Raw genomic sequence first — 26,751 nt, 5'->3', positions numbered from 1 at the left:
CAGTTAGTTGATGAATCGATTAGTCGATCAACAGGAAATTAAATCATTAAATTAATCGTTTTAATGGAGCAAACTGCTGAGGACTTTTCTCTGTTTTATATTATTGTAATTTCTTGGTTTTGGACTGTTTATAACTACAGCTGCGACAGTTATTGTCATTATTGATTATTAAGCATCTAGTCTATTAAAAAGGTCAAAAAAAGTTGTGAATGTGACAAAAGTGACGTCTTTACAACCCAGAGAAGCTTCAGTTACTCTCAAAAATGACAAAGAAATGCAGCAAATCAACACATTAAAGACGCTATAACAATAAAACGTTGAGATTTTTGCTTTAAAAAAATGACTGAAACAACTTATTGATCGACTAATAGCTGCAGCTCCGGCTCTAACCTTAAAGATTAATTAACAGATTAATACATAATGAAATAATCTCCAGCTGCAGCCCCAATAAAGACACTTCCTCTGAGTCTCTGCTGCTTTATCACAGTATTGAGCATAAAAGAGGTCAAACTCGGGACTTTTTGCGACACTAAAACCTGCAGATATTGTTATTATCTGCACGTCGGCCAAATCAAATACTTCACAAACCTATCTGCAGGGAAACCACACAGAGAGAGAGAGGCTGACATTCACATATTCAGGCTATAATCCAGCATATCTCTAAGGGTTAATCCACAGGGCAGAGAGTAAATTCCACATTACAAAGAGAAAATATTCCAGGATTATTCCAGGTTTTACAGCGGGGGAAGAAATACTCCAAAGCAGCTTCTAAAATAATAAAAAATATCCGTCTTCTGCGTCCTCGTGCTCGTGGTCCTCCGCTAACGTCACAGAAACAATAAAAGCAGAGAAATCCAAATGTGGCTTCGTCTCAGAGTAAAATAAAAAACTTCCACCTGAAGATGGGACAATAAAAGCAGCTGCGACTTCACTGAACCCGGCAAACATTCGCTCCTCTTCCTCACAGGAAATCTAAAGACCTGACCTCCGCAGACGCTTTTTAAAATCAGCTGCTACGTCAAACTTCCCTCGAGACTCCCGCGAGTGTTTTCTGGCTGACAAACGGATGAATTAAAGCTCTTTATCGTCCTCCGTCTGACTCTTCTCCGACTGACAGCTGCTAGCTCCACCCAGCTGTGGGCCGGCCCCCCGTAAGCAGGAAGCAGAGGGGCGATAAACCAATCACACCCAGTGTTTACAACGTTTTCTCCCCGCCCACCGAGGAGGAGTTCATCAAGTCAGAGCAGAAATCTAAATCTGGCTGCAACTAATGATCGTTTTGATTCATTATTAGTGATTAATACTTAAATTCTTAATTAATTAATTCATCATTTGCTCTATAAAGTGTCAGGAATGAAAGATGAGGACAAGTAACGTCTTCAAATAGCCTTTTTCTATCACAGCTAAGTACAAATACTTCCTTACTTTGGTAACTTTTTGCTTTTACTCCACATTTTTACACAAATATCTGAACTTTTCTCTCCTCACAGCTTCAAAACAGGCTCGCTGCTTTAGTTTTAATGAGTTTAAGGGTATTATTAATTATTATTTTGAGTCATTGAACGCCTTCCGAGCACCGGGACCGATGTATATCACACACGAGAGACGTAACATAACGCGACCTTGTTTAAAGTTTCATTATTTACACAGAAACAGTCGGTAGGAACCAAGAGAGCCTGAACTTTGACGCTTTCACTTGAGTCAAGGATCGGTACTTTTACACGAGTATCTGTGCTTCTAACTTGAGGAAATAAAGTCTTTATTGATTATTAAGCATCTAGTCTGTTAAAAAAGGTCAAAAAAAGTTGTGAATGTGACAAAAGTGACGTCTTTACAACCCAGAGACGCTTCAGTTACTGAAAAATGCAGCAAATCAACACATTTAAGAATGTAGAAAACCTGCAGCTTTTCAGGTTCCTAACAGATTTATTTTTGGTTGAAATGGTTTAAAACCGGGTGCTTGAACTGGGACGCAGCCGGTTCCCTGTTGGTGGATCTGAGAGCAGAGTAATACCTCATTAGTTCCTCGCTCACAGCCGACTCTACAGCGTATACTGTGCTCAGGAACGGTTCATATCTGCTGTTTTTAAGATCTATTCTGCGTTAAACCAACTCTGAGGTCGCAACCTTGAGGCGTCAGTGTTGAGTTACAGCGAGCAGACACATAAAAACACACAATAATCCGTTTTAGAGACGAGTTTTTACAGGTAACGACGGGTTAAAGTCTCCAACGCTCACCGAATAAATAGACCATGCCGACCGCCCCGCCGACTCCCATGAGCCCCGCCAGCCGCAGCACCATCTTCTTGGCGTAGGCGGTGTTCTCCTTCGTCTTCTTGTCTTCAGTCTGTTCTCCCTCCTTCTCACCCTCACCTCCCTCGGGGGGAGGCTGGCCCTGGAAACAAGAGGTCAACATGGTTACACAGTGAGAAACGTCTCTTAAATGATGTTTATTGGTGCTGGTTACAGTCCACAGATACATTATAAGGAATTTATCATAAGATATTAACAGAAAATACAATATTTAAAGTCTAATTTTCAACATATTCTTTGGCCAATACAATATTTTATCATAATCAGAGCCGCACAGTGTGGTAAACACATATATTAACAGATTATTCTGACAGATATTCTTTCACAACTACGTGGGAATGATTGTTTTTGGGTCACAAGTTTAATTTCCATTGAAGAAAACTGTTGAAATCATGATGATGTGAAACTTTTTGGAGTCAGAACAATGAGAGTTTCTCTTCTTGTCTCTGGTTTGACCCAAACTTCCTGCAGTTATTGATCAGTTTATATCAGTTTATCTCCGCTGTTCTCTCTTATCGTTATAGATTATAGATTATAGATTATAACACGATCAGCTGCTTCGGGAATAGTTGGAGCTCTGTCAGTCGGTCGGTGTCAGTTCGAGGATCATCAGGTCTGTGGGGGGGGGGCAGTAATACACCTTCAAATCAGAGTTTAACAACATGTCAGTTCCCACATGGAGGAGGAGGAGGAGGGGGGAGGAGGGAGGAGGAGGGAGGAGTTGGGGTCTGTTCTGACCTTCAAACCAAACAAACCTTGAGTGCTAACACGGTTCATCAGCAGCTCCTACAGATTAAAGCTTTATCAGAGTGTGTGTGTGTGTGTGTGTGTGTGTGTGTGTGAGTGTGTGAGTGTGTGTGTGAGTGAGAGAGAGTGTGTGTGAGGGGGGGGCTGATGCTGGAGACCTGCTACATCCTAAAGCTAGCCACTTAAACAGACTTAAAACAACCCCATTATGTTTATAATGTAATGAACAACCTGAGCTCAGGAGGCGGGTAAACTGAAGTGTCTCTCACAGGTGTGACAGACAGACAGACAGGCAGACAGACAGACAGACAGACAGACAGGCAGACAGACAGGCAGACAGGCAGGCAGACAGACAGGCAGGCAGCTAGCATTAGCCGGTTAGCCTGTTAGCTGAGGCTCATTCATTCAGCGGACTGCTCAGGAGCGGGAAATATATCACTAATAACGTTAATATTACCCGGGACCACCCCGCGGATCGATACAGATCTGTCGGATCAATATAAAGATGTTAGCTAGCTTTCAGCGCAGCCTGAGGTGGTAAACGTCAGAGGCGAGGTGGCTTCGATTTCACGCACACGGGCAACTCCGCCGAGCGGTGCTTGAAGCTTCACCCGCGGTGTATTAGCTATCCCCGCCTGTACGCGCACCGCCGGTACGTGAATCGAGCAGAAGCTAGCCGCCTCACCTGACTGTGCTGCTGCCGGAGCCGCTCCTGGAGGATCGCCTGAGCCAGCCCGCCCGTCGCACCGCCCGCTGCGGCCGGCGGCTTCTCCGCGGACAGTGTCCGGACGATGTCCACCGCCGCCGGGGAGGAGGAGGCCGCCGCCCCGCTCCGGAGCCGCAGGAGGCCGCGGCTCGCTCGGACACACATGGGGAACACAGCCGTAGCCGACATGTTGGATTGGAGCACTAGCTGCCGGCGGACGTATGTGAAAAGGACAAAGGACGCTGATTGGCTGGAGCCGGTTTGAGTGACAGGCGGGAGGCGCGCTCAGAGCCGCGACAGGCCACGTGGAGCGGGGGGAGGGCGGGGCTTAGAGAGGCTCGTCCAATCGGAAGAAAGAGTGTGTCTGACCTTCGATTGTAACGCAACACCGCCATGATGGTTGAGGGCAACTGCCCCAAAGTCTGTATATTATATCACCTGTATTAAAGTCTGTATATTATATCACCTGTATTAAAGTCTGTATATTATATCACCTGTATTAAAGTCTGTATATTATATCACCTGTATTAAAGTCTGTATATTATATCACCTGTATTAAAGTCTGTATATTATATCACCTGTATTAAAGTCTGTATATTATATCACCTGTATTAAAGTCTGTATATTATATCACCTGTATTAAAGTCTGTATTTACGACAGAGTATTAGGGCCAGACTAAGAAAAATTAAATATTTTTATTTTTGGGCGAAATTACAAGAAGTAATCGCAGTCTTATGACTTTATTCTCGCAGTATTACGACTTTATTCTCGAAATGTTACGACTTTATTCTCGTAATGTTACGACTTCGCAGTCTTATGACTTTATTCTCGCAATGTTACGACTTTATTCTCGTAATATTACGACTTTATTCTCGTAATGTTACGACTTTATTCTCGCAGTATTACGACTTTATTCTTGCAGTCTTATGACTTTATTCTCGTAATGTTACGACTTCGCAGTCTTATGACTTTATTCTCGCAGTCTTATGACTTTATTCTCGCAATGTTACGACTTTATTCTCGTAATATTACGACTTTATTCTCGCAATATTACGACTTTATTCTTGCAGTCTTATGACTTTATTCTCGCAATGTTACGACTTTATTCTCGTAATGTTACGACTTCGCAGTCTTATGACTTTATTCTCGTAATGTTACGACTTTATTCTCGTAATGTTACGACTTCGCAGTCTTATGACTTTATTCTCGCAGTCTTATGACTTTATTCTAGTAATGTTGCGCCTTTATTCTCGCAATATTACGACTTTATTCTCGCAGTCTTATGACTTTATTCTCGCAATGTTACGACTTTATTCTCGTAATGTTATGACTTTATTCTCGCAATATTACGACTTTATTCTCGCAATATTACGACTTTATTCTCGCAGTCTTATGACTTTATTCTCACAATGTTACGACTTTATTCTTGTAATATTACGACTTTATTCTCGTAATATTACGACTTTATTCTCGCAATATTACGACTTTATTCTTGCAGTCTTATGACTTTATTCTCGAAATGTTATGACTTTATTCTCGTAATGTTACGACTTTATTCTTGCAATATTACGACTTTATTCTTGCAGTCTTATGACTTTATTCTCGAAATGTTACGACTTTATTCTCGTAATGTTACGACTTTATTCTCGTAATGTTACGACTTTGCAGTCTTATGACTTTATTCTCGCAGTCTTATGACTTTATTCTCGCAATGTTACGACTTTATTCTTGTACTATTACGACTTTATTCTCGTATTGTTACGACTTTATGCTCACAATGTTACGACTTTATTCTTGCAGTCTTATGACTTTATTCTCGAAATGTTACGACTTTATTCTTGTACTATTACGACTTTATTCTCGTATTGTTACGACTTTATTCTCGCAGTATTACGACTTTATTCTTGCAGTCTTATGACTTTATTCTCGAAATGTTACGACTTTATTCTCGTAATGTTACGACTTTATTCTCGCAATATTAAGACTTTATTCTCACAATGTTATGACTTTATTCTTGTAATATTACGACTTTATTCTCGTAATGTTACGACTTTATTCTCGTAATATTACGACTTTATTCTCGCAATATTACGACTTTATTCTCGTAATGTTACGACTTTATTCTCGTAATATTATGACTTTATTATCGTAATAACTATTACTATTATTATATATATATTATATTATACTATTATACCACTATACTACTAATACTATTATTATTATTATTATTATTATTATAAACAAATGATTATTCAAATATTATTTAAACATAAATATAAGCATAATAATGACAATTATAACAATAACTCTATTTATATAGCACCTTTTAAAAACAACAGTTTTCAAAGTGCTTCTGTGATACACAAAATGTAATTAAATATAAAAATAAACAACAGCAAAATAAAATAGAAGCCAACCAACAAATAACTTGTTAATGTTATGTTGTGTTTTTTGTCCTCATATTTAAGTGATTAAAGTGTTTTTTCTGCAGCAGGACTCTTGGTACCAGGTGAGCCATCCAGGCAACCTGTGCACAGTTACTCTTTGTTTGAGTTCATGTTTGGGAGGTTTTACCTTATCTGACTGATTACCTTCAGCTTTTTATCTCTTCATGTATGGAGGACTGAAAGTGCCACAATTAAATAAATAAATACACCATTAAATAATTACTTAAATGTGTCATTAATTAATTAAAATTGGAATTAAATACATAAATGTGATATTAAATGTGTCATTAATTAATTCAAATACCGATTCATTTAATGTAAAGTACATATATAATTATTTCACTATTTACATTTACATTTCATGGTCCTGCGTTGCAGTGCTTCATGAATTACTTAAAACTGTCAAACTCACCCATCAAAAGTTGGTAGGCGGAACCTAACGCCTGATTGGTTACCCTGCGCATCAAGCCAAGACAAATCAATTCCAGATAATGGATCGATGCAGAGCTAGTGAACACATTCCAATACACTGGGTGGCGCTATTGGACTACTTCTTCTAAATCTGCAGTCACTCTGTGGTCAATATCTCGGTCAGAAAGTGCGGAAATAACTCCAAGAACTTCAATAAGTTCCTCTGCTTTACTCGCTACATGCTCTGGGTCAGCAGCTCCTGCTTCCACATCCTCTGCTAAGTCTAACAAATAAAGTGTTTAACTTTGAAAAATAAAGTGTAGCAGCAGCTTGAGTTTCCCTTTTTCTTTGTTAACTGTTTCATATCTTGATTAACAGTCTCAACAAATTTTATAAATGAATATCAACACATCTTTACAATTGAACAGTTTCTCTTTCTTTCCCTTTTATATCTTTCTACACACTTTCTGTTGTTCAGTGAGAGAATCGAGCTCTAACCTCTCTCCCTCGTTGGGCAGTGAATGAATGGGTCAGGATCAGTGTTGGTCATCTTACTTAAAAAAGTAATTAGTTATAGTTACAAATTACTTATCCCAAAAAGTAATTTGTAACTCAGTTACCACATTGTAAAAGTAATTAGTTACTCAGCAAAGTAACTGTGACATTATTTTTATGGTCTATAATTACATTCTGTAACATCTTCTATAAGGTTAAAGATGTTTATAATCACTGAATAAAGAATAAAACACTATATACAGTATTTTAGAACATTTGGTATTTATTTGAACTCAATAGATTGCAGCCGGCCATATGCATAGAAATAAAAAATATCAATACAAATATTGAAAATAAAATTCACACACGTTACATAAACATTCTTCCTTTAACTTCAGTAAGCGAGTAGTAGTGTCGGTACTTCCAGTTTGATATCGCTACCTTTGAATTTCCCTGGCTCGTCGCCATTGTCTCTGTCTTGGCATCCGCCCACCCAGCCAATCATCATCACCACGCTGCCCTCTGCTGGCAGCTGATGTGTGGCTGTCAGAAAGCCTGACACCGCTGCACTTCATTCACCACATTGTAGTAACGCAAGTAACACGCCACTTTACATTCTCAGTAACGGTAACGGCGTTACAACGATGGGAAAAGTACTTAATTAGATTACTCCGTTACTGAAAAAATAACGCCGTTAGTAACGCCGTTATACTTAAACACCGTTACACTTTAACGCCGTTACTCCCAACACTGGTCAGGATACTGGTGGAGTGATCATATTGGGATCTGAGCCTGCTTATTTTCTGTGACCTTGTTCAGACTTGAGTGGGTGTGTTTGATGAAAACTTTGTGTTTTGTCTCATAGTGGCGTTTCACACTGGCACTTTTAATCAGCGCCACGGTCTCTGAACATGAGACACACTGGTTATGTGCTCCCAGTGGGAAGAATGAATGTGAATGAATCTGTCCATTAAAAGCTCGATTTTCTATCCACTTTTCTCTTCTTAGAGAGCGCCATAAATCTTCTGTTGTCTCTCGCTCACTCATCTCTCCGTTTCCTCTCCATGTATCTGTGACTTCTCTTTCTGTCTGTCTCTCCTCTCTCATCGCTCTCATCTCTGTATTCAGTCGCGCTGTTTAAACAGATTTGATTGGCTGAGCAGCATCACGTGGGATGGCTTAACTAGCATGCAATTGGTCTGTGAGCTTCCTGATCTGCTAAACAAATACCGTAAAGACTAAAAAAGCTGTGCTGGTTAAAATAGAAGCTCCCCATCAAAATTTAGAATCCTCAATAATGAATTGATTATAGGTCTGGGTCCGCATAGGACGGTGTCTGGGTCCGCATAGGACGGTGTCTGGGTCCGCCTGTTAGCGACCTCTGCCCTAGAAAGTTCATGAAGATCTTCCTGGCACTCTACTTCAGACCAAAGCAATGGATCAGGCTAGATTCGCGTTGGCCCCACCCTCTGAGTTTGATGGGTGAGTTTGACAGTTTTAAGTAATTCATGAAGCACTGCAACGCAGGACCATGAAATGTAAATGTAAATAGTGAAATAATTATATATGTATTTTACATTAAATGAATCGGTATTTGAATTAATTAATGACACATTTAATATCACATTTATGTATTTAATTCCAATTTTAATTAATTAATGACACATTTAAGTAATTATTTAATGGTGTATTTATTTATTTAATTGTGGCACTTTCAGTCCTCCATATTCACGTAGTAGCTGAGGACGAATTCCACCTGAGGTTGATCTCTGAGGTTTCTCTTCCACTGACTCATCGACTGGTTCGACTGGTTCAGAGTTTGATGAAGTGAAGCCTGCAGACACACCAGACTCAGAAAGCAGCGTCTCTGGGCTCATTTACTGGTTAAGGATGAGACTTTTAATCATCATGTGAAGCTTGTTTACCAGAGAGACCTCGTCAGGACACAAAAGAGCCGCTGCAATGACAGACATTAACAGGAAAAACTCAAGTAAGACTTATTCTGTTTAAATGTTGCTCTGAAGACACTCGTGTTCATTAACAGCTAACAGACTTTCTATCTGCCCACAGGTGGAGCGGCATGTTCCAACAGGAAAAGGTAACTGCCGTTTAGATTACAGTTTCCACACATTAATGTTTATCATGGGTCGATTGAGATTGTAGTGAGACTCAAAACAGAGAGAGACGAAGGGAGGAAGATATTATAACGACAACAAACAAACATAAGATGAACAATTAGAAAACTAAGAGAGGAAAAAATAAACAAGCAAAAAGTAATCTCTATAGAATCTCTATTGTTTTCGGAGCATTAAAAATACACAGTTTATCCTCCAAGAAACAAACATTACACAAAAACTACTAAATCAAGTGAGTAAATATTCAGAATACATCATTTAGGATTAAGAGGCACATCAATAATCTGACAGGTCAGATCCAAACATCTTATCTGTGGGTTTATAATATTGCCACAGTATTTGACACAGTAACAAGAGTGAACATTGAGTGTAGCTCTGGTGGGTCCTACAGATTCTAGTCTGCATTAAAATAAAGTTTGTTTTGTGTTTGAACAAATGCTGGTTGCTCTCTTTTTAAAGCCATCATTACTGTTTGTCCATCCTGTGTTTCTCTCAGGATCCCTCAGAAGAAACCAGAGTCCTCTGAACCCAGCTGTGTGTCCATGAAGAGTGACCGCTCAAAGGCCGAACCCCTCACATTCAAAGATGGACAGAAGTAAGCTGTTACTGACATTTACGTGTCCCCGTTTGTATGTTTAGGAAAGGTTTGCTGAGACTGTTTATGTATTACTATATTTCAGTGGGAAATTTACTTTTTACTGTTTTATTGTTAGCTATTTGATCTTCTTATAAACCATAACACACTGTTGTTGATCAGACCAGCAAAATGCTGCTTCCACATGAATAATACTCCAATAACATGATATGTACAAATATGGGCAACTGAGGGGCTGTTTGTCTTTATAATGACAGCATTTACTTCTGATACATTAAATACATTTAGGTGACTATGCTTTTTACTTAAGGAAGGTTTTGAATGTGGGATGTTGTGTTGATATTTTTACTTTAAATATATGGATACTTTTTCTACCACTGACTGTCATTCACATACGTTATGTATTTAAATGTTTTTGTGAAGCTTCATGCGTGGTAATTCTTAATACCGTCACCAGGTGGCGGTAAAATGCAACCCTCTGGGAGCTGTTAAGAATAACTGTTGTACTTTTAGCCAATGAGGACTCACTGGAGGAATTTGAAAAGTGCTTCTCACTACTAGGTTTATGCATTTCTTCACACAAATATTTGTATAATTCTCTTGTATAGTCGAAAGCAGTGGTGGATCTAGAGTGGTGCCCCTAAAAAAAGCCTGGCCACCCAAGTCAAATTTTAAAAAAATTCCTTTTGATACATTTTTAAAAATAAAAAATAAATCAGTTTAATGATCTGTTATGTACATATTTTAACACACATTTTAACTGATTTGCTTGCTTAAAAAATCTTCTGTGCCGCTGTAACATAAATAAATTTGTATCTGATCTTATCTTCTGTTCATTACTGTTTAAAACTCCGCTCTTCTAATTACTCACAGATTCACTGTGTCTAAATTTGTGCTGCAGCGGTTTATATTACCCTCTTGATATCACCTTCCTGTTCATCCTGTGTTAATATTAGGATCCGGGAAGGACCAGATCAACCCAGCTGTGTGTCCATGAAGAGTGACCGCTCAAAGGCCGAACCTCTCACATTCAAAGATGGACACCCTCCTTCTGGACATAAGTAAGCTGTTACTAACATTTAACTGTCAGAGATTCTATGTTTAACAGTTACACATCCAGAAAATGGTTTATGGTTAGCTTCATTTGGGAGTTTTTTGATGCAAGTATATTAATAAATGTGATTGTTTGTTATTAAATCAGCACATATTTCTGCTCCCCTATGGACACACCATGAATATTTCTCCAGACCTAATCCTGTCTTAAGTACCGTAACCTCTTGTGCATAACTTTTAATATCATCTCTTTAATTTCTTTATTTTATTTTATTTTTTATTTTTATTTTGTATACACACACAATGAAACAATTGTCATCTTCAGTCTTCATTTAGTTTATTATTCTTTTTCATCTTCTGTATGTTTTTTTGACTGTGATGTTTTGGTTAATAACTCATGAAACATTAGGAGTAGAAGAAATATTTGTGTTAAATTTTACTGTGCTGTAGATGCAGGTCAGAGGTCTGTACTGTCTATTTGATTAATACAATAGTAACAATAATGATATTATTAATATTAACTATTTCATAGGTTTTAGTGAAGTCCAATAATTTGACACTAATTTTCTTTCCGAAACACTTAATAAATATTTGATTGAGTCCATTTGACAATAATAAGTAAGTTACAGAGGGCAGGACGGGTATAGGACAGAGGTCAGTGCTGCAGATACAGGGCATAACTCAGTGCCGTAGATACAGGGCATAGGTCAATGCAGTCCTTGATTCACATAATAGCAACAATAATTCTGTTATTAATATTAACTTTTTAGTGAAGTCCAATAATTTGACACTAATTGTGTTATTGCTGCAAGCAATTATACCGTTGTCTTCTTTGGACCAATATTTTGAACACAGTATTTAATTATGACGGGAAGTATCTTCAGATTTATGCCACCAGAAGCGATTTCAGCTATCACACGCATTTTCTTCAGCAATTGACAATATTCTAGTTTAAATAATTCTTTAACTATTTTTTTAATGCGCTTAGTGTCTCTTATGTTGCTGTAAAATAAATTTAAAAAAAATTCTCATTTACTACATTTACTACATTTATCTGACACCCAGGATCCATCAGAAGAGACCAGAGTCCTCTGAACCCAGCTGTGTGTCCATGAAGAGTGACCGCTCAAAGGCCGAACCTCTCACATTCAAAGATGGACACCCTCCTTCTGGACATAAGTAAGCTGTTACTAACATTTAACTGTCACAGATTCTATGTTTAACAGTTACACATCCAGAAAATGGTTTATGGTTAGCTTCATTTGGGAGTTTTTCGATGCAAGTATATTAATAAATGTGATTGTTTGTTATTAAATCAGCACATATTTCTGCTCCCCTATGGACACACCATGAATATTTCTCTAGACCTAATCCTGTCTTGAGTATTGTAACCTCTTGTGCATAACTTTTAATGTCATCTCTATCATTTCCTTAATTTATTTTGTTTTTTATTTTTTATACACACAGTGAAACAATTGTTATCTTCAGTCTTCATTTAGTTTATTATTCTTTTTAATCTTCTGTATGTTTTTCTGACTGTTATGTTTTGACTAATAACTCATGAAACATTAGGAGTAGAAGAAATATTTGTGTTCAATGGGATTCTTGGATGAAGCCAATTTTACTGTGCTGTAGATGCAGGTCAGAGGTCTGTACTGTCTATTTGATTAATACAATAGTAACAATAATGATATTATTAATACTAACTATTTCATAGGTTTTAGTGAAGTCCAATAATTTGACACTAATTTTCTTTCAGAGACACTTTATAAATAATTGATTGAGTCCATTTGACAATAATAAGTAAGTTACAGAGGGCAGGAAGGGTACAGGACAGAGGTCAGTGCTGGAGACACAGGGCATAGTTCAGTGTAGTGCTTGATTCATATAATAGCAACAATAATTCTGTTATTAATATTAACTTTTTTTTTAGTGAAGTCCAATAATTTGACACTAATTTTCTTTCAGAGACACTTAATAAATATTTGATTAAGTCCATTTGACAATAATAAGTAAGTTACAGAGGGCAGGAAGGGTACAGGACAGAGGTCAGTGCCGTAGATACAGGGCATAGTTCAGTGCAGTGCTTGATTCATATAATAGCAACAATAATTCTGTTATTAATATTAACTTTTTTTTTAGTGAAGTCCAATAATTTGACACTAATTGTGTTATTGCTGCAAGCAATTATACCGTTGTCTTCTTTGGACCAATATTTTGAACACAGTATTCAATTATGATGGGAAGTATCTTCAGATTTATGCCACCAGAAGCGATTTCAGCTATCACACGCATTTTCTGCAGCAATTGCCAATATTCTAGTTTAAATAATTCTTTAGCTGTTTTTTAATGCGCTTAGTGTCTCTTATGTTGCTGTAACATAAATAACAATTTTTTCTCATTTACAACATTTACTACATTTACCTGACACCCAGGATCCATCGGAAGAGACCAGAGTCCTCTGAACCCAGCTGTGTGTCCATGAAGAGTGACCGCTCAAAGGCCGAACCTCTCACATTCAAAGATGGACACCCTCCTTCTGGACATAAGTAAGCTGTTACTAACATTTAACTGTCACAGATTCTATGTTTAACAGTTACACATCCAGAAAATGGTTTATGGTTAGCTTCATTTGGGAGTTTTTCGATGCAAGTATATTAATAAATGTGATTGTTTGTTATTAAATCAGCACATATTTCTGCTCCCCTATGGACACACCATGAATATTTCTCCAGACCTAATCCTGTCTTAAGTACCGTAACCTCTTGCGCATAACTTGTGGATAGCTTTTAACGCCATCTGTATAATTACCTTAATTTATTTTATTTTACGAAACAATTGTTATCTTTTGTCTTCATTTAGTCTATTGTTCTTTTTCTTCTTCCGTACGTCGTTTTGAATAGCTCATCAATGGGAATCACATACCAGCATCAAAATCTCAAACACTATATATGCTTACGATAAGATAAGATAAGATAAGATAAGATATTCCTTTATTTATCCCCCTTAAGAGAAATTCGGGTTAACACAGCAGCAATAGGGCAAAGTAGTGCAAAAACGGAGAACAAAGAACATCACAATAAAAATATTACTAATATTATTAATATTAGAAGATATAAAACTATAAATTAAAGTATATACACTATGCAGGACATGGAGTGCAAAATATAAGCAGAAAATTCAACTTGACTAAACTAAAAAACTAAAACTAAAGCTACTAAACTACTAAAGTGGAAATTAAATATAAATAGTGCAAAAGGTTTGTGCGTTGTAGGTAGGAGTTTTAAACCAGTCTTTGTCTGCGGGGGTTGGAGGTACTGGGTGCTGTAGGGTTGTGGAGTCTGATGGCAGATGATACAGACGAGCCTCCAAACCGCTTCGAGGCTCGGGGCTGGGTCAGTCTGTGGCTGAAAGTGCTCCTGAGCTGCCTGAGCTCAGTGTAGAGAGGATGAGAGGGGTTGTCCATGATGGCTTTCAGCTTCTCTCTCATCCTCTTCTCAATCACAGCTCCACACTGCCCAGCTCCATCCCAACCAATGAGCTGGCCTTCCTCACCAGCTTGCTCAGCTTGTTGGCATCATAAGTCCCAATGCCCCCCAACAGACCACCACAAAGAAGAGGACACTGAGCTACTACAGACTGGTAGAACATCTGTAGTAGCCGAGTGCACATGTTGAATGACCTGAGCCTCCTCAGAAAGAACAGCCTGCTCTGTCCTTTCCTGTAGAGGGCCTCAGTGTGATCCGTCCAGTCCAGTTTATTGTTGAGTGTCACCCCCAGGAACTTGTAGGTGTCCACCATCTCTACCTTCTCCCTCCTAATCTCAACAGGGGGGGGGTCCTCTTGCTCCTCTGGAAGTCCACCACCAGCTCTTTGGTTTTTCCTCTGTTGAGCTGTAGGTGGTTCCTGTCGCACCATCCAATGAAGTTCTGGATCAGGTCTCTGTACTCCTCCTCCCTATCATCTGAGATACTACCGACAATGGAGGAGTCATCGGAGAACTTCTGTAGGTGGCACGCTCCAGAGTTAGAGCAGAAGTCGGAGGTGTAGAGGGTGAACAGGAACGATGACAGTACAGTTCCTTGGGGTGTACCAGTGCTGCTCATTACCACATCTGACAAGCAGCTGTGCAGTCTGATATACTGTGGTCTGTGAGTGAGGTAGTCTGTGATCCAGGCCACGAGGTCCTGGTCCACTTGCATCACAGAGAGCTTTTCTGCACCCGAAGAGGTTTGATGGTGTCGAAGGCACTGGAAAAGTCGAAGAACATGATCCTCACGGTGGTCTGTGACTTCTCCAGGTGGGTGTAAGCTCTGTGAAGCAGGTAGATGATGGCATTATCCACGCCAATGTCGGCCTGGTACGCTAACTGCAGAGGGTCCAGGCAATTGCATACCAGGGGTCTGCGGTGATGCAGAAACAGTCTCTCAAAGGTCTTCATAACATATGACGTTAAGGCTACAGGCCTGAAGTCATTGAAAGCGCTGGGTCTTCCTTTTTTGGGAACAGGAACTAAGCAGGAAGTCTTCCAGATCTTTGGCACCTTCTTAAACCTCAGGGAGAGGTCAAACAGATGCTGGAACACTCCTGCCAGTTGCTCTGCGCACACTTTCAGGACTCTCGGGTTGACGTCGTCGGGAACCTCTGGCCTTGTTTATCCGGGTGAGCTGCCGTCTCACCTGGCATCTTGTGATGACCGGGTTTGTTGTGGCAGTGATTGGGGGGGTGACAGTCCCCACCTGTGAGGTGATTGGTAGAGGGGGATGAGGCGAGGGTTCAAGGGGGTGGGAGAGTGGGTGCATTCCAAAACTCTGATAAATCTAAATAAATAGCCTATATTAAGAATAAATAGAAAATAGAATAATAGCACCACCATGTGGTCAGATATTAAGCATTTTATACGTTATAAATAACTAATGAAATACTGGTAGTAAAACATTTTTGTTGCCCATTTGCGCCTTAATAACATTTAGAATTTTTTAGTAAAGGCATTTTGCTATTCTAATCTTCACCAAAATCGGTATAGCATATTCAGAAGAAGCCGAACAAGACGTATAGGTTTGTGTTAGGGTATCACTCATTGTTTGTCTTTAACTGGTTAGCAAATGTTTGAAGGTGTAGATACATCTAAGGTGTACTTTTAGGGAGGGAATGTTTAGGGAATGTTGTATGTGTGTTTAACATTTCATACGATTCTACTTACAATAGCTCCACACGCACCAAAGTTACAGAGGTCAGAGCTGTAGATAAAGAGCAAAGCTTAGTGCTGTACATACAGGGTATAGGTCAGTGCTGTAGATACACGGCATAGGTCAATGCTGTAGATACAGTGCATACACCAGTGTTGTGCTTCATTCATATAATAGCAACAATATGAGCCCCTACACGGCCTCTTTGAACTCTATTCAACTGGTTACTTCAGGCTGCAGCCGTCAGTACACATGGCCTATCATTCATGAAAATTTTGATATTGATGGAGACATGGCCAGCTAATTTTGTTATTAAACCTACTGTCAAATTATATTTGCCATTTGTCGACTGCCAGTTTTCAGGCTCATAGCTTAACATAGCTGAGCTAAAGCACTCTATGAGTGAAGGGAACTAGAAATAACTCACGTTGCCAAGCTGTATCTAATGTGCATCCTATTTACTGGAGTGGTGAACCATTTTTCCATTGCATCAGAACGTTATGGGATGGTAATGACTCTTCTAGGTCTAGGCCAAACCCTCAGGTATTACCAGGAAAACTGAGTTATGGCTTGTAAAAAACTGCAAAATTCATGAAAATATAAATTAATGAACTTTAAGTGACCATGGTATAAGCAGGATAATGCACTTGTATCCTCTCCACAGAGACAGAGAGTCTGAAGGTGTTCAGTCGGACCAGAAACATCAACCAGACCTGGTGTCCATATTTATAGTATGTGAATTCCTACTGTTTAAACTATGGATTGTTGTCAACTCATTATTAACTTTAGTGAGAAATGTGTATAATTTTCTGTTGTAGTTGCTTGAAGAGAACATTGTTACCTTCGTGAAGAACGAGCTGAAGAGGATTCAGAGGGTTCTGAGTCCAGATTTCCCAGATTGTTTAGAGGATGAGGAGATGGGAGACAGTAAGGATAGCAGAGCGTCGTTCCTGGAGATCACAATGCACTTCCTGAGGGGAATGAAGGAGGAGGAACTGGCCAATTCTCTGCAGCGCAGTAAGACACTTTATTTAGAAAATGGATAACATGGGGAAGGCACAGGGGCCTATATATATCTATATCAAACAGTAAATGAGCAAGTCCCAAATCTACATAATTCTTGTTGAAAAAAAAACTATAACTGCAGAAGCAGTCATGAATGTTTAAAAGAGTTGATGGCTTTGACAACCATCTAATATAGCCAAGCTATCCAGATAGCCTAGCTAAGCCAGCTAAAAGGCTATCCAGCATGTTGCCAGCACTTGCATTATGCAGCCTAATCCACCAAACAAAATAAACAAGCTTCCTCAACTACCTTTCACATTGTGACAACCGCAGCTAACGACTACCGGCTAATAACATGTATAGCTAACTCATGTGTTACTAACATAAACACAGAAATTAAATATTTTGGCATATAAGTGGTATTATTTAATTTTACTTAATTTTAGGGGATTTTAGGAAAATCTGTCGGGCTGCCCCCTAATAGTCAACAATTAGTTTTATTAGTCGGATAGTTGCAGAAAAACAAAAACAATCATAAGCAGGACAAAAGTATGTAAGTGCACTGCTGCACATGCTAACTGTACTATCCGTTGCCAGTAGTAGGTCTATTTACTCTACCTGATTTACAGCAGCTCTGACTAGGCCTCTGACTCTAGGGAAGACAGAGCAGGTTCAGGGACAGTAGAGACATGAATTGGAGGAAGAAGAGTGAGTTTGTCACTCAATGTTGTTCTTTATTTCCACAGAAACTCACGCAGTCATCTGTCAGCGTAAACTCAAATGTAATCTGGAGAATAAGTTCCAGTTTTTGTTCGAGGGAGTTGCTAAAGGAGGAAACCCAACCCTTCTAAACCAGATCTACACAGAGCTCTTCATCGCAGAGGGAGGGACTGGAGAAGTTAATGATGAACATGAGATCAGACAGATTGAAACAGCATCCAGGAAAGCAGCCGCAGCAGAAACAACAATCAGATGTGAAGACATCTTTAAACCCTCACCTGGAAGAGACAAACCAATCAGAACAGTGATGACAAAGGGAGTGGCTGGCATTGGGAAAACAGTCTTAACACAGAAGTTCACTCTGGACTGGGCTGAAGACAAAGCCAACCAGGACATACAGTTCACATTTCCATTCACTTTCAGAGGGCTGAATTTGTTGAAAAAGAAAAAGTTCAGCTTGGTGGAACTTGTTCATCACTTCTTTACTGAAACCAAAGAAGCAGGAATATGCAGGTTTGAAGAGTTTCAGGTTGTGTTCATCTTTGATGGTCTGGATGAGTGTCGACTTCCCTTGGATTTCGCTCACAATAAAATCCTGACTGATGCTACAAAGTCCACCTCAGTGGATGTGCTACTAACAAACCTCATCAGGGGGAAACTGCTTCCCTCTGCTCACCTCTGGATAACCACACGACCTGCAGCAGCCAATCAGATCCCTCCTGAGTGTGTTGACATGGTGACAGAGGTCAGAGGGTTCAATGATACACAGAAGGAGGAGTACTTCAGGAAGAGATTCAAAGATGAGAAGCTGACAAGCCGAATCAAGTCCCACTTTGTGACATCCCGAAGCCTCTACATCATGTGCCACATCCCCGTCTTCTGCTGGATCACTGCTACAGTTCTGGAGGATGTGTTGAAAACCAGAAAGGGGGTTGAGCTACCTGAGACCCTGACTGAGATGTACATCCACTTCCTGGTGGTTCAGTCCAAACTGAAGAACATCAAGTATGATGGAGGAGCTGAGACAGATCCACACTGGAATCCAAACACTGTGGTGATGATTTTGTCTCTGGGAAAACTGGCCTTTGAGCAGTTACTGAAAGGTAACCTGATCTTCTATGAATCAGACCTGACAGAGTGTGGCATCAATATCAGAGCAGCCTCAGTGTACTCAGGAGTGCTCACGCAGATCTTTAAAGAGGAGAGTGGACTGTACCAGGACAAGGTCTTCTGCTTCGTCCATCTGAGTGTTCAGGAGTTTCTGGCTGCTCTTCATGTCCATCTGACATTCATCAACTCTGGAGTCAACCTACTGTCTGAGGCCAAGTCAAGATCCAAATGGATCCTATTCAAGGATACATCTCCAAACCTCTACCAGAGTGCTGTTGACATGGCCTTGCAGAGTCCAAATGGACACCTGGACCTCTTCCTCCGCTTCCTGCTGGGTCTTTCATTGAAAACTAATCAGGCTCTTCTACGAGGTCTGCAAACACTTAAAGGAAGTAACTCACAGACAAACCAGAAAGCAGTCCAATACATCAAGAAGATGATCAAGAAGAATCTCTCTCCACAGAGAAGCATCAATCTGTTCCACTGCCTGAATGAGCTTAAGGACCATTCTCTAGTGGAGGAGATCCAACAGTACCTGCTTTCAGGGCATTTCTCACCACATAATCTATCTCCTGCTCACTGGTCAGCTCTGGTCTTCATCTTACTCTCATCAGAAAAAGATCTTGACGTGTTTGACCTGAATAAATACTCTGCTTCGGAGGAGGGTTTTCGAAGGCTGCTGCCAGTGATCAGATCATCTAACAAATCTCTGTAGGCACAAATATACACTGTATTTATATAGATTTAGCATACTTAAATGCACTGAACCTCCACTGTCCTTTCCACTGTTATGTTTTATCTTCATTTTTCTTTTTCAGGCTGAGTGGCTGTAACCTGTCAGAGACAAGCTGTACAGTCCTGGCAACAATGCTCAGCTCCCAGGCCTGTAGTTTGACAGAGCTAGACCTGAGTAACAACGACCTGCTTGATTCAGGAGTGATGTTGCTCTGTCCTGGACTGAAGAGTCCAAATTGTAGACTGGAAACCTTGAGGTTAGATAAACTTTGATCCTTTACCTCTTAAACTGTTCCCTGCCCAAATGTACTTAATTAAGAACATGGTTGTGAACATCATGAATGTTTGATAGGGGTGTCTGGAAAGCTTAACACCTAAAAATTTAGTGTTTCATTTCACTGTTAGGTTGAATCAAACTCGTCTCACAAATGAATGCTGTGTGGAGCTCTCATCAGTCCTCAGCTCAGAGTCCTCCAGTCTGAGAAGGTTGAACTTGAGTCACAACAACCTGCTGGATTCAGGAGTGAAGCTGCTCTGTGCTGGATTGGGCAGTCCGTTCTGTAAACTGGAAGTTCTCAGGTCAGAGCAATTTACATTTGGGCATTTTGGAGAAATGTTTCTCACAAATATGTACTTTATACCATAACCTAAAGTAAGCAAGTAAGTAAGTAAGTAAAGCTTTATTTATATAGCACCTTTTTGACCCAGAAATCCAAAGTGCTTTACAAACAACAGATAAACATAACAGTATAACCATAACCAATAAAACAAACATATGGAGCATGTAAACACAAACAAGGAAGACAAAACAAGAGGGAAAGAATAAATTAAAAGAGAGACAACAGATGAGGAAACAAACAAGGAGATCTATAAAAAGGCCTGTAGAGGTGGCTTTTGATCAGCTACTTAAAATAGTCCACAGATTCAGTGAATCTGAGTGACTGGTGAAGACTGTTCCACAATGTTGGGGCTAAAACAGCAAATGTCAAAGTGTCAAATGTTTAGTTTTATAGTTAGAGCGGGGAATGGATAAAAGGCCTAGATTTGAGGAGCGAAGTGGCCGAAGATTGTAATGAGAAACAAGGAGATCTAAAATGTAACTGGGGGCAGGGTCATAAAGTGCCTTATATATAATCAGTAAGATCTTATAATTGATTCTGAATTTTACAGGAAGCCAATGAAGGGATGCGAGAACAGGAGTAATGTGGGTCCGACGGCTGGTTCTGGTTATAAAAAAATGGCGGCTGCATTTTAGACTAACTGTAAACGATTTAACAAAGCTTGACTGAGGCACGTGTAGAGGGAGTTACAGTAATCTAGATGGGAGAAAATGAAGCTATGAATTAATTGTTCAAGATCACTGGAGGACAGGAATCTGTTGATTTTTGCTAAATTTCGTAGCAGCAGGAAACAGGACTGGACAAGTTTTGTGACATGAAGGTTAAATGTCATATACTGGTCGAAGATGATACCCAGATTCTTAGCAGTGGGTTTGATATTTGTGTGTAATGGTCCAATAAACTGATCAACCGCAGTTTTTCGGGGCCAAATAAAATGATCTCAGTTTTGTCAGGATTTAAGTGGAGAAAATTAAGAGACATTCAGTCTTTGATGGCAGCTAAGCACTCATGGAGAGATGACAGTTGATTCAGGTTATTGGGTTTCGCAGAGAAGTAGATCTGTGTATCATTGGCATAACAGTGGTATGACATGTCATGGAAGCGGCTGAAGAAATGACACAGAGGAAGCATATACAGGGAAAACAGAACTGGACCAAGAACCGACCCCTGAGGGACACCACACAGCAGGGGAGCAGAGGAGGACACATGATTATTAATGCAGACATTAAAGACTCTATAAGATAAATAGGAATGAAACCAGTTTAATGCTGTACCAGAAATGCCAACCCAGTTCTGTAATCTATCAAGTAAAATGGCATGATCGATGTTATCAAAGACTGCAGTCAGATCGAGAAGAATAAGAAGAATGCTGTCTCGGTGCTATGTTTTTGGCGAAAACCTTCTACCAGCTTCAGGAGCTGGTCCGCGACAATCTTTTCAAGGATTTTAGATAAAAAGGGAAGTTTGGAGATAGGTCTATAGTTTTCTAACTGGTCTGGATTGAGAGAAGGGTTTTTAAGAAGTGGCTGAACACTGGTGATTTTAAAAAGGTCTGGTACGGACCCTGATGTGAGAGAGGAATTGATGATAGAAAGCAGGCTAGGACCTAAGACAGGGATGATGGTTTTTAAAATGTTGTAGGAACTGTGTCACAAAATGTGGCTGCTGACTGATTATTAAAGATGCAAGAGTGGATTATATGTTTCTAGGATGGTGAAGCAGATACATAAAATGTGTATCAAAAGTAATACATTTGTGGTCAGAGAGAAAGTCATGCATGATCAGGGAAATGAGAGACAGATCCAGAGTAAAAATTAAGTCAAGGGTGTGCCCACAGTTATGTGCAGGGCCAGAGACGTATTGCACAAGGTTAAAAGATTTACAAATGTTTAAGAAGTCTGTGACAAATGGATTGTAAGTTTTATCAATATGAATGTTAAAGTCGCCAGCTATAATGGCCTCATCAAATGTGAGCACAAGAGAGGACAGTATCTCAGAGAATTCAGTGAGGAAACCACTGCTGGAGTTGGAATTGGGGGGGCGGTAAATTATTATAAAGCAGATAGGGTCTTCACGCACAATTTAAAAAGTTAAGATTTCAAAATCTCTCTCTCTCTCTCTCTCTCTCTCTCTCTCTCTCTCTCTCTCTCTCTGTCTCTCTCTCTCTTTCACCCCAACTGGTCAAGGCAGACGACCACCCACCTAGAGCCGAAGGATCTGTCCTAGGTTTCTGCCTCTTAAAGGAAGTTTTTCCTTGCCCTTGTCTCCAAGGTCTTGCTCATGGTGGTACTGTTGGGTCTCTGTAATTAATGTTATAAAGAGTTCGGTCTAGACCTGCTCTATTTGAAAAGTGTCCTGAGATAACTTCTGTTATGAATTGGCGCTATACAAATAAAATTGAATTGAATTGAATTGAAAACTGTTAAAAGAGCCAAGGCTTTGTGGAATACAAGTAAAATGTTTTTTAAAGGCAACTGTAATTCCTCCACCCCGGCCTGTTAGCCTTTGAATTTAAAAATGTGTAACTGGATGGGCAGAGCTCCACTAGCGGGGAGCACTCCCCAGGCTTTAGCCAGGTTTCAGTAAGATAAGGAAAATCAAGCTTATGGTATGTAATTAGATCATTGAGAATGAAGGATTTATTAGCCATAGACTGTGCATTCAGAAGGGCACAGACAACTGTGATAAGAGGTTTAACTGGAGGGGAAATACCACAGTAAACCGTAACCAGCAGTAGAAGAGACAGAGCGCATAGAGTAGTGGGTTTTAAATCTAGGCATAATTCTGACAGGAATACTGTAGGAGTCTGGGGCGGTACAGTTAAATGGACTCATTGCAGGTCAGGATATGAAGGCTTTACAGGAGCACAGAGTCAGTTCAGTGTTGGTGGATAAGAAGCGTGAGCCTTCCAGTGAAGGATGGAGGCCGTCCGGCTTAAAAAATTGAGGCCGAAATAAAATGGCGACAAAATTGTCAACAAATGGAATATCTCTGACAATAACCCTTGAGCCAGATGTGGAGCTGGCATAGGCGACTAAAGCATTATTTGCTTATTCTTGTACCATGGTTTGGCATCAAATAACTGATCTCTTCACCCTTCATAACACATCTAAGAGGACATGGCACAGTCGTCCATTTCGTAGGTGAAATCATTCCCATTTACTTCCATCTCTATTTGGTATCAGCACTTTAGTTGTGGTCTTTTTAGTCAATTATGTTTTGAGCAAAACATTGCATCACCCAAAACCTTTCAACATAGTGACATTATTTTCAACATTTTAATTTGAATATCTACAAAGTTACAAAATGTTAACAATAAATGTAATGTAAAACTTTAATTGATCATACACTTTCATCCATTTTTAAGATCTACATAAATAATGTTGCTCTTGCTGCTGGGAGCTCTCACATAATCCTATGCTGACAATACCATTTTGTATTTATCCAATCCTGCCCTGAACATTGCCCTGACTTCCATACAGCTTCAAATTCCAGTGCACCTTCTCCAACCATCACCTTCTCCTAAATACTAAAAAAGAAAATACATTTTCTTCAACTTATAGAATTTTAAATTTTTAAGAGATGGCAATTGGTATGACTAAAGTTACACTGTGGACAGTTTGGTTTCCTGTGAGATTTTTAGTCTCACTTACGACTTAAACTGAGAATTAGCATTAAAGTTGGTTTTTGAATAAAAGATACTAATAATTGAATTTCTTATTCTTTCAGGCTGATTGACTGCGGCCTGTCAGAGAAAAGCTGTGGCTTCTTGTCTTCAGTTCTCAGCTCCTGCTCGTCCAGTCTGCAAGAGCTGGACCTGAGTATCAACGTTGTGAGGGATTCAGGAGTGAGGCTAATCTCAGCTGGTCTACAGAGTCTTAACTGGAAACTGGAAACTCTCAGGTCAGCTCAAGTTATGCAGTGTTTCTTCTGTGTTGGTGGCGTGTTTATCCAGTTTAATCACTGATTAAAAACATACTGAATTTGATTTCTTCAGGTTGAGTTGCTGTGGTTTGTCAGAGGAAAGCTGCAGAGTTCTGGCTTCAGCACTCCACTCTCAGTCCTCTTGTCTGAGAGAACTTGATCTAAGTAACAACGACCTGCAGGATTCAGGGGTGATGCAGCTCTCCACTGAACTGGGAAGTCCTCACTGTCGACTGAAAACACTCAGGTCACAAGTCCTTAAACTACACAGATGACAATTGTTCTACCATTAGCACCTTAGAAAGGTGTTTGCTTGCTATAACACTTGCTATGTGTGTTTGTTTGTAGTCTGTCGGGCTGTCAGGTAACAGAGAAAGGCTGTGCTTCTCTGGCTTCAGCTCTGAGCTTCAAAACCAGTTTGAGAAAGCTTGACCTGAGCTACAATCATCCAGGAGACTCAGGAGTAAAGCAGCTGTCTGCTAGACTTCAGGACCCACTCTGCAGACTGGAGATTCTCAGGTATAGAGACCCTTGCCCCCATTTCATGCTCATGTTTCTATAATAGAATATGCTGATCTGACATTCTTTACCTCTCACCTCAGGATAGACAATGGAGGAGCCCAGAGGCTGAAACCACTTCTGAGGAAGTGTAAGTACTGTATTGTTTGTTATTCAGTTGTTTCATCTACAGTATAACTACAGTTGAATAGTTTAGCGTCATCACATTGTCATCATCACAAGTTGTGAAAATACAAAACCAACTGATTAAAGTTAACTGAACTTGAGAAATGAAGTGTAATAATTACAAGAAAATGTGTCAGTATCTATTCTTTGATCAGTCTTGAAAACAGCTGAAAATAGAAAAATATGCTTCAGGTTGCATTTACATCCATTCTAGTAGTGTGAGAAAAGCCATCATGTATCCTAGGTAGACTGCTGAATAGATATTATCTGGATGGACGATGAACTTAAAAACAGCTGAAATGTGTCCTGTGTAGACAGGCCCTTAGAAACATATCACAGCAACTTTATTCACTTGGTATTTTTCTCACCAGATGCCTGCTATCTCACAATGAACCCAGACACAGCCCATCTTGACATTGATCTGTCTGAAGACAACAGGGTGGTGAAGGGGCTAATACATCGGAAAAAGCCAGATGAATATTTGTATGCTGAACCAGAGAGGTTTAATCACTGGACCCAGGTGCTGTGTAGAAATGGTCTGACTGGACGCTGTTACTGGGAGGTTGAGTGGCGTAGATATGTTTCTATAGGGGTAACTTACAAAGGAATCATGAGAAAGGGTAATTATATTGCCTGCTGGCTTGGAGGGAGTAACATGTCCTGGACCTTGGTCTGCTCTGACGACAAATACTCCGCCTGGCACAATAACAAAGTAATCGAGGTAGAGGTTTCTCCCTCTGTCTCTCGCAGAGTTGGAGTGTTTCTGGACTGGGATGCTGGTATTCTGTCCTTCTACAGAGTGTCCTCTGACACAATGCTCCACCTCCACACCTTCCACTGCACATTCACTGAACCTCTCTATCCAGCTTTTGGGTTCTGGTTTAAAGAGATGTTTTGCTCCTCAGTATCTTTGTGTGAGCTGTAGGAAAGAGAGTTACCTCTCTATGGCAAGTCAGTGCTAACCAACCACTGCTGACAGGCTTGTTTGATACACATGTACATGTACATATATACTGTTTGATAATATATATACCAACCAGAGGTGGACTCAGTGAAACTCAAAAATATGCCACAAAAGTGCCCTTCCAGGGGGAGAAAATGTAATGTAAATGTAAATGTAATGTCCAGTGGACAAAACAAGATTCAAGTGCATTATACGGTTCTTTTTCAGTGGATAAAATGTGGTGAAGTGCCCTTTCACAGGAAAGTTGGTTCACCATAAATGCATCACTGCATGCTGGTGCCCTTTTTTATTTTTATTTGCCAACACAGCTATATGACAGAGGATATTTTTTATTTTTATAACTTTTTATTTTACGCACTAGGGGGAGCCAGAGGAAACTGATTTGGTCACAGATTATCAGGATACAGTGAACGTTTCAGCGATTTACCTACTGCAGCTTTAAGTACTAACATTATTTTGTATAATTTTGTTCAGATACAAAAATGAAGTGGTCGTGTTATGATTTAGGACTTGAAACTCAAAGTGTAGGACTTGGGACTTGCGTGCAAAGACTTTGATACTAATAAAAACAATGACGTGGCCCCATCTTTGGTATTTACAGAAGGTGGTTCACAACATTTGTGCCATGCTCATTTACTCAACTTTCACATCCTCTGTTCTTTAATGTGATGTTGAATCCACAATTGGTGGTTAAAGTGTTGCTGACTAATGACTGGCTCTTTATTTTGAGAGATTGTTGTACTGTGTTGCTCTGATTATGATCTCAAGGCTCTGTTATTAAAGGGCTTTCTGTGCAACTCATGGACTCTTCATACTGTGTGTGACAAACAGGCTGATGTACTGACTATAGAGCCCCATAGTGTGGTAAGAAATCACAGTCTGCAACACTTTAAT

The 26,751-nt window shown here is 39.8% G+C and overlaps 2 protein-coding genes across 7 annotated transcripts in view; one reads left to right on the top strand and one right to left on the bottom strand.

Annotated features, from left to right (window-relative positions):
• Positions 1-3,991, bottom strand: part of timm50 (translocase of inner mitochondrial membrane 50 homolog (S. cerevisiae)) — a 35,764-nt gene extending 31,773 nt beyond the window's left edge. The window contains exons 1-2 of the mRNA XM_051399679.1: positions 3,746-3,991; positions 2,239-2,395 (exon numbers count right to left, since the gene is read on the bottom strand). Of these exons, the coding sequence (XP_051255639.1) occupies positions 2,239-2,395; positions 3,746-3,955 (367 nt within the window). The 5' untranslated portion in view covers positions 3,956-3,991. The remainder of the gene's footprint in view (positions 1-2,238; positions 2,396-3,745) is intronic.
• A 4,940-nt stretch (positions 3,992-8,931) lies between these two features.
• LOC127363113 (NACHT, LRR and PYD domains-containing protein 3) lies at positions 8,932-26,654 on the top strand. Of its 6 annotated transcripts, none has more exons than XM_051399593.1 (16): positions 8,932-9,113; positions 9,194-9,221; positions 9,755-9,821; positions 10,868-10,914; positions 11,972-12,085; positions 13,342-13,455; positions 16,760-16,826; positions 16,914-17,112; positions 17,847-19,641; positions 19,749-19,922; positions 20,071-20,244; positions 24,015-24,188; positions 24,283-24,456; positions 24,558-24,728; positions 24,812-24,858; positions 25,265-26,654. In XM_051399593.1, the coding sequence occupies exons 1-16, from the start codon at positions 9,086-9,088 to the stop codon at positions 25,816-25,818; spliced, it is 3,927 nt and encodes a 1,308-aa protein (XP_051255553.1). In that variant the 5' UTR covers positions 8,932-9,085; the 3' UTR covers positions 25,819-26,654. The 6 variants fall into 6 exon arrangements, with proteins under 6 accessions (XP_051255553.1, XP_051255552.1, XP_051255554.1 ...); XM_051399592.1 differs by having other exon boundaries at positions 9,755-9,853; positions 10,810-10,914; XM_051399594.1 differs by lacking the exon at positions 11,972-12,085 and having other exon boundaries at positions 9,755-9,853; positions 10,810-10,914.
• Positions 26,655-26,751: the final 97 nt, after the last annotated feature.

The sequence above is a fragment of the Dicentrarchus labrax genome, unplaced genomic scaffold, assembly GCF_905237075.1.
Source record: "Dicentrarchus labrax unplaced genomic scaffold, dlabrax2021, whole genome shotgun sequence".
Lineage (NCBI taxonomy): Eukaryota > Metazoa > Chordata > Actinopteri > Moronidae > Dicentrarchus > Dicentrarchus labrax.
This window is presented reverse-complemented; position numbering and strand designations above follow the sequence as displayed.